General features: G+C 45.4%; 1 protein-coding gene across 1 annotated transcript in view; it reads left to right on the top strand.

Annotated features, from left to right (window-relative positions):
• Positions 1-12,329, top strand: part of EEF2 (eukaryotic translation elongation factor 2) — a 19,290-nt gene extending 6,961 nt beyond the window's left edge. The window contains 14 exon segments of the mRNA XM_018555725.1: positions 888-1,102; positions 2,903-3,084; positions 3,666-3,877; positions 5,187-5,368; positions 6,182-6,287; positions 6,379-6,492; positions 8,170-8,308; positions 8,421-8,616; positions 8,836-9,094; positions 9,292-9,399; positions 9,958-10,273; positions 10,444-10,676; positions 11,620-11,752; positions 12,005-12,329. Coding sequence (XP_018411227.1) covers positions 888-1,102; positions 2,903-3,084; positions 3,666-3,877; positions 5,187-5,368; positions 6,182-6,287; positions 6,379-6,492; positions 8,170-8,308; positions 8,421-8,616; positions 8,836-9,094; positions 9,292-9,399; positions 9,958-10,273; positions 10,444-10,676; positions 11,620-11,752; positions 12,005-12,198 — 2,589 coding nt within the window. The 3' untranslated portion in view covers positions 12,199-12,329.
• The last annotated feature ends 1,322 nt before the right edge of the window (positions 12,330-13,651 follow it).

Below are 13,651 nucleotides of genomic sequence, written 5' to 3'. Positions count from 1 at the left end.
TGCCGCGAACGAGCACATATAGGCGATCGGCGGGCTATAGACCCGCCGATCGCCTATATGTGAAACACCCGGTAACGGGTGTGTGCATTGAGCGGGTCTTTTTTGACCGTGCGTGCCCGCTAGGGGGCGCGCACGAGCAGAAAAAAATTGCCGTCTGGAGACGGCAACTCGCAGATGCAGCAGTGCCGTCCGTCCGTTTTTTTACTGCGGACGGCAAGAGGTTAAGGAGCATTGGCTACCAGGATCCTGTTTTGTCCAGCCCTGCTTGCCACCAGTCGCTGCTTTGTTGGAGAAAAACTGACTGAAGTTATCTTCAGCCACAGACCTGAAAAGTCTCTCCTGGTACCCTGCAACACTCAGTGGTTCCTGCCACAGACTTCCATATGTCACTGCTGTGTGATGTAGGCGGTCAATGGGAGGAACCACTGAGCACTGTAGGGGATCCAGCAACTCAACACCCCAGAAGTCTTGTTTTTTTTGATAAACCATTTCTGAAGTGAGTGTTCAGAAGTACAGGCTGCAGTAGAGGTAAATGTTCTCCTTTTTTTTTTTCTTTTCAAGTTGCATGTTTTAAGGGGCACTTTGTTAGTTGAAGGGGGCACTTTAAACAATTCACCCTGCATTTATAAATGCTTGTCCTTTCATAACTGAAATGTGGAAGTTTACAGGTAGTGGAAGTTTACAGGGGTGTTTTTTAAATCTCTATAGGAGGTTGGGGGGCGTAGTGATTCTTGAGCATTGAAACACTTGTAAATCTGAAGAAGACTTCACACATTTGTGCAATCTGATTGTAATGTGTGACCAACTGTACCACAGGGGTGCATGTGAAGCGAGCGTCTTTTTCTGTATGAAGGTTCATCGGAATAAGTTGCATTTTTCTTTTACAGGTGAACTTCACCGTAGACCAGATCCGAGCGATCATGGACAAAAAGTCCAACATCAGAAACATGTCCGTGATTGCTCACGTCGACCATGGCAAATCCACCTTGACGGATTCCTTGGTATGTAAAGCCGGGATCATTGCCTCCGCCAGAGCTGGTGAAACGCGCTTCACGGACACTCGTAAAGACGAACAAGAACGTTGCATCACCATCAAATCCACGTGAGTACGGCCCGCTGTGTCTTCTGCGGATGTCTGGTTACCCTCAATCAGATGATGATTTGTTCGTATGCTGCCCTTCTACTCGAGTTGCATTTTGTGTGCTTCTAAACATAAATGTCCAGGTGACTTTTCCAGGGATTCAGGAAATTTTGAATCAGGAGATGGCCAGACATTCTGCCCCAATGATTTTCTTTAAACAAAGCTGTATGACCATAGCTCAAACTACAAAGGGCCCAATCACCCCACCATGTGATTTGGCAGCCCATGGCTTTTGATTGGGCCCCCATGCAGGAGACGTTGCTCCTGCACTTTGTACCACTTTGGGCTCCATAGATTTATTGGGAGTATTATTCAAATTTAAAGGGCACTCCAACACAAGGCACAGTCCTAGGTGCGATGGTGTGAGCAGACACCTTCACTGATCAGTTTTGGGCCAATCCACCTAAAAGCTGCACTCCCGGCAGCTCTAAAAAGGCCAAACTTAATGCAGCTCTGTAATCATGAAGTAATTTTAATGTGTTCGTTCAGTGAAAGTAGCAGAAGTATCTAAATCTGACCTGGTATTGGCCTCTTGTAGTCCCTGTACATCAAGTCTAAATTGTGACAGGAAGAAAAGCAGTACAAGGAGCCAATGGGTTCACGTGCTAAGAAGCATGCTGATGGGAAGAGAAAGCTGAGCAATGGATGACCTCATCACTGTGCGACTTCTCTTGTAGTCCTGTCACAGGCTGGGGGCAGGTCCAGGACATTGAGCTCAGAAGTGGGCTGAATGATGGACATCTAGCCACATAGAAATTCTTACTGTGGGGGAAATCTCTGGTATGAAGCGGAATGTTGCAGAAAATCTGGTTAATTTGATATTTGTAGCTGTGTTTTGGGTACATTGGCTGCATGGCTCCTGGATGTGTCCAGACTTGTCTTATTACGTGGGTGCTTTCACACTTTGTACTTTATACTGTACAGTTTTGCAGATACAAAGTAATGATCTAGCACATGACACACTGCGGATGGTAGTCTCTCTCCCATGCTGATCTGCTGAGTCAGGTCATGGGCCTTCTCTCCCTACCACACTGCTACGATATTCAATATCCCCATGTCATTTTTAAAGAGTAAATTTTACCCTCCATGCTTCTGAAGGGTTTTCATTTAGCTCTGAGAATTGGAATAGTGTGGATTAGACTTGACCAGTGCTCTTCCATATATTGAGTTTTTGGGGCCTTTCTTCCCAGTTCTATTTCGTTGGCCGTTTCCTTCCATGTTTAAGGGCTGGTACAGAAACCGGGCCAGACTTGCTCAGGTTTACTTTAGGCTAATAAACCAAGAAATCTGAGTAATCTCGTTTTTGGGAATCCATAGTCACCTATGATAAAGGCAGAACGTAATGGAGGTAGCACAGTGGCCTAGTGGTTAGCTCTTCCTTGCTGACTGGGCCCTTGAATCCTGGTCGGGGCACGATCTGCATGGAGTTTGCATGTTCTCCCTGTGCTTGTGTGGGTGCTTCTTGCACTCCATGGGCACGCTTGGTAGGATAACAAGCTGCTGTCTAAAATTATTCTAGTATTTGTGTATGTATGCATGGGAGATGGGGACCTTACATTGTAAGCTCCTTGAGGGTAGTGAATATATAGTATGTAAAACACTGTGTAAATGCTTGTAATAGAAGATGGTGATTGCTGAATATTTGCTTTTAGCAATCGCTCAGCATTTTTGCTTTAAATTGTGAAGATGATGGCTTGATGTTTTCTTGCTGTGGTTACCGTCATACTGCACCTCCTAACGAATGCTTTTATTTTCTTGCAGGGCAATTTCTTTGTTTTATGAGCTCACGGAAAACGACTTGGCCTTCATCAAACAGTGCAAAGATGGCTCTGGTTTCCTTATTAACCTGATCGATTCTCCAGGACACGTCGACTTCTCCTCTGAGGTCACTGCCGCCCTCCGTGTCACAGACGGTGCTCTTGTAGTAGTTGACTGTGTATCAGGTATGGATATGAAGGATTCTTCATGCTTATGGTCTTTATGTTTTGTCAATGTATGACGTTTGGATGTTCATCTGCTTTGAGGTGGTTGAAACACTTGAAGTGCCGTGAGGGTTATTGGGGGGTTTTTTTTTGGCAACAAAAAAATAATTTAGATTAGAGTAGGGAATGGTTAATATCCCTCCGGTTTTCTCCTTTCCTGTCCCAAAAGTTGATTTTAGAAGAACTTTCTTCAGACTGAGGAAATGCTTTTGTAGACTCTAGAAGTTAGGAGTGGAATCTTTCAGTGGGCCCCCCAGTTTGAGGACTTTTTTTTTTTTTTTTTTAATTTCATTTCACTGAATCCAGTTCTCAAGACCCAACAGTACACATTTTACCTGCCCAGCTCCATGAACTGAAAACACTTGTATACAATTATGGGGATAAAGGTTCATCAACGTTGGGGTCCTGTTTTTATGAATGAATTGTTTTTGTAGACATTATAGTTATGATGCCGGTCGGCCCCGTTGTGCTGCCACTTTAGACCGGGGTCAAACGATCTAGCCAGAAAATCCTCAAATGTCTCTCGTCCTTGTTTCCTTTAGGTGTGTGTGTACAGACAGAGACCGTCCTGCGACAGGCCATTGCTGAGAGGATCAAGCCAGTTCTCATGATGAATAAAATGGACCGAGCCCTGCTGGAACTTCAGCTGGTTCCCGAAGAATTGTACCTGACCTTCCAGAGGATAGTGGAAAACGTCAACGTTATCATCTCTACCTATGGAGAGGGAGAAACTGGACCTATGGGGAACATCATGGTAAGAAGGCGTGATCCATGTGCTGATATCTATGTGCAGCCCTCAAAGTGGCAGATGGGAGATAATTTGAGAATTCGGTGTAGAGCTCACACTATTCTGCAGAGTCATGGACTCTTGCTTGTGGTCAGCCCCTTTAGTGTGTGTGTGTGTTGCAGGAACATCAATTCTAAATGTGTGGTTGTAAAACAAGACCTGCATTTGAAATGATTTTGTATTTTCTTTGCAGTGCGTAGTCTTTAAATCTCCACTTTAAAAAAAAAAATAACTAGTTTGTGTATTTTACAATTGTGTGCATGTGTCTGGTGGCCATATTCTGGTCTGCTTACTGCTTTAGGACCTATAGCGATGGACATTTGATTTTTGCATTCCCATTATTGTAAAAACCCACATGAAGTGGGTCAAATGCATCTGTCAAGAATTCTGAATGATCTCCCAATAGTTTCAAACGTCACCACACAAGCCCCTCAGCACGGGCCCCAATTCATCCTGGCTTTCACTGCAACTGTTGGCTAGGTTGCTTGGGCTTCTCGTGAGAATGGAGTTGATCCCAGCAGGTATTAAAGGGAGCTGGTTTGCCTTGGAATCATGGAGCTGTCATTTAACTTGTTGCAAGCTTGGGGTTGGTATAACCATCTTTGCTTCCCTGCTTGAGTCCCCTAACTTGAGGTCAAGTTGCAGATCAATAGTCTTGGCTACCTACTTGTTCTGATCTTCAATGACTAAATGCCATAGGATGAGGATGTTGTCGTCATTGCATGTTTCATGGCCAGGTCAGGTCAGTAGTGGCAGCTTGCATGTTTCTGTCCTGGGGTTTTTATTCACATTAACACTTTCCTGACACAACTGCTTTTGGCTCCTTATTGTACTGCATATGCTAGTTTTCTGACTGCCATGTTTACTTCAGTGCTTGAAGCTTCACAGGGGGCACCCCCGGGGATAAGGTTCACATTGATTAGGTTCCTTATTTTAAAGTGAGTTTTTCAGCTGAGAGATGTAAAAATTGGTCACGTATTAAATCCTTGTGAATTGATCTGTTTGGGTACCTTACCCTGGATAAAGAATGCAGATTAGTGCATCTGACTTATGTAGTAGCCAGACAAACTGGTATCTTCAGAAGGGGATTTGCAAGGCATCTCGTGAGAATTGCACACAGAACATGTTTACTTTAAAGCAAGTTTCTCTTGAGACTGCAGGGATCCTGCACACCACCTCCTGAAAATGCTGACTGGTGTGCGTATTCACCCATTTATTCACTGTCCAATGTTTGGTTATCTAAATGTCTTCTTACCCATAATTCCTCTCATTGTAGATTGACCCAGTTATTGGCACAGTTGGCTTTGGTTCCGGTCTGCATGGCTGGGCCTTCACCCTGAAACAGTTTGCTGAGATGTATGTTGCCAAATTTGCTGCCAAAGGAGAGAAGGCGCAGCTTACACCATTAGAGCGTGCAAAGAAAGTGGAAGACATGATGAAGAAACTTTGGGGCGACAAGTACGTAGGCCTACATGTGTCACTTAGTTGTATGGTCGGAGCAGTATATCGATCAGAAGAGTTAAACTTCTTCCCTTATCAGAGATGTTGTACTCTAGTTCCTTTTTTATTACACTAAACTTGGTGCTGCAGGGCCTAAATCACAAACTTAATAACCATTTTTTTTTTTTTTTTATAGACTTGCCTAAGATTAAGCTTTTGTGTTATCGGAGCTGCAGCTCGTATAATCTGTCAGCCAAATTGCTGCATTGTCCTTGAGGAGAGACATCTGGGCAGAAAGTCGGCTCCTGTAGTATTCTGCTTGCCCACTTGTAAACTTTGTGATCCATTCTAAAAATGTTTAGCATTCACCCTGCGCCCAAGGGAAATACCCCTTGAATAAGTGACACTATTATACAGGACCATTGTCTCGGTTCAGCTTGACATACTATTGGCGTCAGGCGGAGAGATGATGACTTGTTCTGAGCTAACCTTATTTGTGGCTGAAATCACAATTGGAAGATTCTGACGAAAAATGTGCCCAGTTTATGATCTGATATGTCACATCTTCAGCCCTCGCATGCCATGTGCTTTTTGTATATGGATGGCTGCTAGATTCAATCTCTATCATGTAGTCATTATTGCTGCTCACTATACCTCTGATCTCATTCCGGTAGTCTGTAAATCTGATTTATCAAAGTTCTATACTGACCTGTCTGGCATTTTGTATTCCTGATTGTATAAAACATTCATAAATCATTAGATTGAGGGTTACGGGCTAGACCCATGGGGTTCTCTTCTGTTCATGTTTCTAAGTCCATCTACACTTTTTAGGTACTTTGATCCAGCCTCTGGCAAATTCAGCAAAACTGCAAACGCTCCTGATGGAAAGAAGTTCCCCCGTACCTTCAGCCAGCTTATTCTGGATCCCATCTTCAAGGTAAGGGATATTCAATTCAGTTTGTGTGTCAGGACTGTGACGCTATGAAATGAGGAATTCGGAGATGCTGAGTTTTCACTGTTGTGTGTAGGTATTTGATGCCATCATGAACTTCAAGAAAGACGAAACTGCCAAACTGATTGAGAAGTTGGATATCAAGCTGGACGTAGAGGACCGAGAAAAGGAAGGAAAGCAACTTCTGAAGGTATGGTGCCTCCTGACTGAAGCGGCAATTGATGGGTTAGCCTTTGTCAGCATGACGCATGTTCAGCAGATGTTCCTCAGTGATCACTGCTTTCCAGTTGTGGGCAAGACTATCCCCAACTGGAAAGCAGCACTGTAACTGCCAGGAAAAGCTGGGATCACTGGGAATTGATACATTCACCACTGGTGAGTCTCTGACCTGGAACAAAGCTTTGCAGCACAGTGTCCTAACATCTGTTATGTGCATGTTTATTCTGTGACAGTGGTTTGAAATGAAGTAATGTCAGATGAATGCCAAGGGCCGTACAGGGCAATTGTGCGGGTGAGAATGGCAGGGAGGTTGGCAGAGTGCAGGTGGGAATATGGTAATCTGGAACATGTTCACTAAGGGTGTGTTAATTGTTTGGCAGGCTGACTGAGCATGGATGTCACTTGGTGTACAGGAGTGATGGTTGTAAAAGCTATAATTAGAATCTGCTGATGCCCAGGGAACACGCATCCCTCTATAAATCTTTCCACGCATCTGTAAATGGCTGGATTGTCTCTTCAAAGACAGAGAGGACAAAGGTCTGCGGTTTAGGAAACAAGAAAATGTAATTTGAATTCGTCTGGCAAAGCGGGATTATTTGCCGCTAAAACAATTTCAGGTCATCTCCGAACCTGTTTATATGTTTATTGAGGGACACAGCTGACTTGGGGTAGTAGAAGCCCCACATCTAGGAGGACGGATACTAGGCTAAGTAAAAGGGGAAGAATGGCTTCTCTCCTTGTGGGCTGCGCTCTGTACAGGAAGTGAGTGTAGTTATCTTGGGGGGTTAAAGTTTCTCTACTATAAAAAAAAATTCAGTCATTGCATCTTTCTGCTGTCCTGACGAATAATTTTATGTGGCTCCTATTGGTGTGCCATTGCACCCCCAACTAGATTTCACTTTGGTTTTAGGCTGTGCTGAAGCAGAGAACAAATTGGTGGAAAGGGGTACAGTGTGCATGACAAGTAGACGCATGTCTCCTCAAACTGCACTGCCAGAGCCTTTTCCTAGCGGGGTTAGTGAGAATAGGAGTTTTAAAGCTGCTTTGGAAATGCCAAAATGTGAGAACTCTTCACCCAAGTCAAAGCAGTGTTCAATTTGTGACTTTTGTGACTTCAAAGTGGTTATAAGGGTCTAAGATGGGGGCGTAAGAAACGTTGGCACTCCAGCTGTGGTGCAAGTCCCATGAGGCATTGCTAGACTTGACAGCCACAAGCACGACTCCCAGAGGAAGAGGCTTAATGGGATTTATAGTTGCTCCACAGCTGGAGTGTGGAGGTTGCCTGCCCCTGTTCTAAGATGCTCCAACTTCAATCTGCAAGCAGAGAGTCCATTACATGGCAGCGGGTGTACAGACACATTTCACTCCTGAAGTTTCTAAGCCACTTATAAAATGGGTGGTTTACCCTCCAAATATCCATAAAAGGTGACTTTTCATGCTCCCTGAAGCATTGCCTCTCTAGACTGGCCCTGTGTGGCCCTTCATGTATCTAGCCTTTATTGTAAATCTGTATTATCATTGTAAGTTTCCAGCAACACGGTACAAGTTGGTCATGTGTAGTTCCCCCCCCCCGGCAGAGTCTGAAGGACCCAATTCCTCTTCTGTAGCATGGTCCGGTGTGATGTAATTCTCTATTGTGTTTTCCCAGGCTGTGATGAGGCGCTGGTTGCCCGCTGGAGATGCCTTGCTTCAGATGATCACAATCCACCTGCCATCACCCGTCACTGCGCAGAAGTACCGCTGTGACCTCCTGTATGAGGGACCACCCGATGATGAAGCTGCCATGGGTAAGTCACAATTCCTCATGTTCAAAATCTTGCTTATTTGGTGGCCTTGAATAGCTTTGAACTGTGGTGTTAGCAGACCTCTGAATTCTGTGTTTTATCATTCTCCTCACAGGTGTGAAAAGCTGCGATCCTAAAGGCCCCCTGATGATGTATATATCCAAGATGGTGCCTACAACTGATAAGGGACGTTTCTATGCCTTTGGCCGTGTCTTCTCCGGGGTTGTATCTACAGGACAGAAAGTGCGTATTATGGGTCCCAACTACACACCAGGCAAGAAGGAGGATCTCTACCTGAAACCTATTCAGAGGTAATTGTGTATAAAATAGGACAAATGTGAACACAGCTCAAAGTGAACAGCAGCTTCTGCTATCTAGACTGCATCACCTGCTGGTTGGCTGCAGATTCCCTTTAATAGGACAATGTTGGATCTGTTTGCTAGAAGTCTGGAGAATGTCGGGTTAATAATTTGGTTGGTCTGGCACATTTTGTGTATGGTCTCAGCATTATGTACATTCTTAATCCACAGGACCATCCTCATGATGGGTCGTTATGTTGAGCCCATTGAGGATGTCCCTTGCGGTAACATCGTTGGTCTGGTCGGTGTTGACCAGTTCTTGATTAAGACCGGAACCATCAGCACCTTTGAACATGCTCACAACATGCGTGTCATGAAGTTCAGTGTCAGCCCTGTCGTCCGTGTGGCTGTGGAGGCGAAAAACCCAGCTGACCTCCCAAAACTGGTTGAAGGTCTGAAACGTCTGGCCAAGTCCGATCCTATGGTGCAGGTAAGACAGACCTTTAAGGGAATCTTTTGCTGTGCTGTGACTTTAAACCGTTGTCACCTGTCCTGCCTCTGGTGGCGGTGTGGATGGTGCTCCCGAGTTTCCAGTGTCTGTGGTTTTTTTTTTGTCACCCTATTGCATGCATTTGATTACTTCATAGATTTTTGAAATCATATCAAATCACTTTTTGGTCTCCATAGTGTATAATTGAAGAGTCTGGAGAACACATCATTGCTGGAGCTGGTGAGCTTCATCTGGAAATCTGCCTTAAAGATCTGGAAGAGGACCATGCCTGTATTCCCATCAAGGTAAGAGACCAATGTGTACCCTGTGTAGTAAGGGTGACTAGAGATGAGCACATGTCTGAAAACAAACCTCTACCTGTCTAGTGCCGATGTATAAGCAACATTGGCAGTACTCGGGGGGGGGGCTGTAAGTTCAACCCTAAACTTCCTAGCAATAAATCTGGAGTGGGGTTGGACAGTCTATGGCCAGCTTGAGATGCTTCTTTCTGGTCATGTGGAGGTTATCAATTGTGACCTTGTTTACCTCCATTCATAAGAGAGCTGCACCCCACATCTATAAAAGGTTGGACTATTTTCTCTCTTAAGGCCAGAGCTGTCTCTTCACACTGAGGGCGCCGCGTCTGTGGACATTGGTGTGCGGGGCAATGCGATGACTGCTGATTTTATCCTAAATCTGTTTTAATTGGTGAAGACGTGTCGTCTGCCCATTATCTCTTGTATTGTATCCGAGCAGAAATCTGCTTTGAGACTCTGCTCACCACCACATGTGGATCCTTTAGCACTGACATATTCTCATGTACCAGAACCTATAATCGACCTTTTTGTGTTTCTTGGTTACAGAAATCTGACCCTGTTGTCTCATACCGTGAGACTGTAAGCGAAGAGTCCTTCCAGCTCTGCCTTTCCAAGTCTCCCAACAAGCACAACCGTCTGTACATGAGAGCCCGGCCGTTCCAAGATGGTCTGTCTGAAGACATTGACAAAGGAGACATTGCTGCCCGACAGGACATGAAGCTGCGTGCCCGTTACCTGGCAGAGAAGTATGAATGGGACGTGACAGAAGCCAGGAAGATCTGGTGCTTCGGACCTGATGGAACAGGACCCAACATGCTGGTTGACGTCACCAAAGGTGTCCAGTACCTCAATGAGATCTCATATCTACAGGAAAATGAACAATTGCCTACTATCCTCTGTAGTACTAAAACTTGATTGTAAAGCATGTTGTCTGTAGGAGTCATTAGATCCTGTAGTCAGGAATGACTTTAGGAAGTTTTATCTTTGAATAATCCCAGGCATACGCATGGCACATGATAAGCTGAATGTGACACAACGCCGCGGTCTGCTTTAGGTCTTGATGTGTTCATGTCTGTGTGCAGGGAGTCCTGTGTGAAGAGAACATGCGAGGAGCCAGGTTTGACATTCATGACGTCACTCTGCATGCTGATGCCATTCATCGTGGAGGTGGACAGATCATCCCAACGGCAAGAAGAGTCCTCTATGCTGCTGCCCTCACTGCCCAGCCCAGGCTGATGGAGCCCATCTACTTGGTGGAGATCCAGGTAAGAGAACAACTTTCCACTAAAATCTCCTGATTATAACATGTTATTCCTAGAGGGGAGCCGGTCAGGGTCTTCCCATATGAAGAACTTGGTGATGTGTACAGAAGTACACCAGTGATAGGGGGCTGCTCTGTGTCGCTCATTGATGGATCGGCCTACTGAACCTTTCCATGTCTGCTGGTCCCCATGATGGCTGTAGATTGGGCTGAGAGTTTTCAGGTTTCACTGAAGTGTCTTCAAACCCTTCAGCCTGATTTCTTTACAGCTTCTGTAGTAGCCTGGAAAGAGGATGGAGATTAGTTGTATGGAGCCTTAGGGGGTCCAGTACTGGCTTCAGTATCTCTTCCATAACCTGGTAAAATCCTGATTACAGAACAAAAGGCAAATCCTACTTTCTCAGCTTGTCTGCTTTGAAGTATATTGCTTCTGCCAGACTAGTTCTTGATGCTTCATTCTAGTGGCAGCGTCTTGGCCTGTACATCAGAGCTGTGCTGGGGTATGGCAGCGTCTTGGCCTGTACATCAGTTGTATATTGCTTCTGCCAGACTAGTTCTTGATGCTTCATTCTAGTGGCAGCGTCTTGGCCTGTACATCAGAGCTGTGCTGGGGTATGGCAGCGTCTTGGCCTGTACATCAGAGCTGTGCTGGGGTATGGCAGCGTCTTGGCCTGTACATCAGAGCTGTGCTGGGGTATGGCAGCGTCTTGGCCTGTACATCAGAGCTGTGCTGGGGAATCGGGAAGTCATGCAAACGAGCATTTATTACAAAGGAAGAACATTAGATGGTGGAACTTGATGCAGCCATAGCTAGGGGTGGTGGGCTTGGCACGGATGTGTGCATGTGATCCTTGGCACAGTACATGAGTTCAGAAAATCTGTTCAATATCTTTTTGTATGTGGAAGGTGAATGTTTGTGGTAACTAAGCGTTCTCTCCTTTGTCCAGTGTCCAGAGCAGGTTGTCGGTGGCATCTATGGTGTGCTGAACAGGAAGCGTGGACACGTCTTTGAGGAGTCCCAAGTGGCCGGAACCCCCATGTTTGTTGTGAAAGCCTATCTTCCCGTCAACGAATCATTCGGTACGTGCTACACTTTGGTTTCTGCTCATCTTTACGGTGATTGATGGACCGTGTTGAAGAAAATAAGCTTTAGTAGTCTCCTCCCATTTCAAATATAACTTGATATACTAGCGCAGATTTTTTTTTTATGAACGTGTATGCTCTGCCGGTCTAAAGTGCCAGGCTGTAAGGCCGCCCCCCTCCTCCGATATACAGTTTTGCCCTTGTGTCTCCGTAATGTTGACTTTCTTTCTTCTCTCTCCCCCCCAACAGGCTTCACTGCTGATCTCAGGTCTAACACAGGCGGTCAGGCCTTCCCTCAGTGCGTGTTTGACCATTGGCAGATCCTTCCTGGAGATCCCTTCGAGCCCAACACTCGCCCATGCCAAGTGGTTGCTGAAACCCGAAAACGTAAAGGATTGAAGGAGGGAGTCCCAGCCCTGGACAACTACTTAGATAAATTGTAACAACAGGGTTGCCATTCTCATCAAACCAAGCTCACTACACCGGCAGTGTTTGTCCCTGCTGATCCAACACCACGCACATGTTTGCCCAGGAAAACAAGATGAAAAAATTAAAAATCAATAAAAGATGTAAATGTGTTTTTGAGGTTTTTTCCATTTCTTTTGTTCTGCGTCTTTGCTGAAAAGCACAAAGCAGTAAATCTGGCAAATGACAAAGAAAATGTATAGTTTAATTTCACTTGCCTGACATTCTGACTTCTATAATGCAGAGCAGTAGCCAGCTTATGGCCCCCGGAGTTCAAAAGTAGACTCGGCCAGTTCTTGCTCTGCTATGGTGGTGGCCGCGGTGTACTTGTGGCCTCACCTGGTCTACTTGCTGAAAAACAATGCCGCTCTTCAATTCTCCGCCATTCCCTGTATGACACCTGTCCTTCCCACCAGACCTTCTGACAACTGTTGTAGCCTAGGAGACTTTCCCTCCTCCCCTATGTAATTGTGCTCAATATTCCAATATTTACTGTATTCTATGTGCATGGTGTGCTAACCCAAGACTTCAGATGAGATTACTCCAAGGATACAATTTACTTTAGTATTCCAAATGTCTAATCTTCACAATTAGGACTTTGCAGCGTAAATCAGAGTTGAATACAAATGTACAGAATGGCAGCGGTACAATTGTCTAGATGAAACGCAGCCTCTGCTCTTGCAGTTTTGGAATGTACCTGATGCGCTGTACAGTACATACCATGCGTCTGGAAGAGCGGCCTGCCGTCTCCTACAGCTGCAGAGACCTTCCCACTATTCAAGGTTTTCCTGTTATGAGGACCTGAAGGGTCCTGGACTCTTCCCTTTTATTGAGTGAGTTTGTTGAAACGGTCTATACATGTACAGTGGGTTGACCTGCGACTCCCCTTCACAGGGAAACCACGAGGCCAGTACAGGATGAGGCCACCGAAAGGGAAAAAAATGCACTTAAATTTTTTTTGCACTGGAGCCATAAAAGTATTGCGACCACCATCTTGTGTATTATGGCTGCAATACTCTGGCGCCTGCACACTTCCAGCCATCCCAGTACAGTCCTTCAGTAACGGGAAGAAATGTCGGCACACTTATGATGGCAGACAAGATTTGTAGTTTCGCTATTGACATTCCTGTCAAAGCATCTGACGTGGGTGGAGCTTCATCAGATTCAAGAGCCTGTGGGAAGACCTACCCCCCCCGCTCTGATGTTTCCAGATTGAGGTGATGTCACCATGTTACACCCTGGATATAGATGTTGGTCTGTTTTATATACAGGTGTGCAATGTACTCTGGCAACAGTGCTGGAAGGCAGATGCTGTATCCAGGGAGCACTTGCCTCACTTGGGTCTTTGAGGGGTGCAGTTTTTGGGCCTACCCTTGACATCTTGACTACACGGTGCCTCCGTGGTCACTACAAGCACCCTATTACAGACAT

This window comes from Nanorana parkeri, unplaced genomic scaffold, assembly GCF_000935625.1.
Source record: "Nanorana parkeri isolate BGI_ZX_2015 unplaced genomic scaffold, ASM93562v1 scaffold210, whole genome shotgun sequence".
Classification (NCBI taxonomy): Eukaryota; Metazoa; Chordata; class Amphibia; order Anura; family Dicroglossidae; genus Nanorana; species Nanorana parkeri.
Note: the sequence above shows the minus strand (reverse complement) of the source record. Positions and strands in the feature narration are given on the sequence as shown.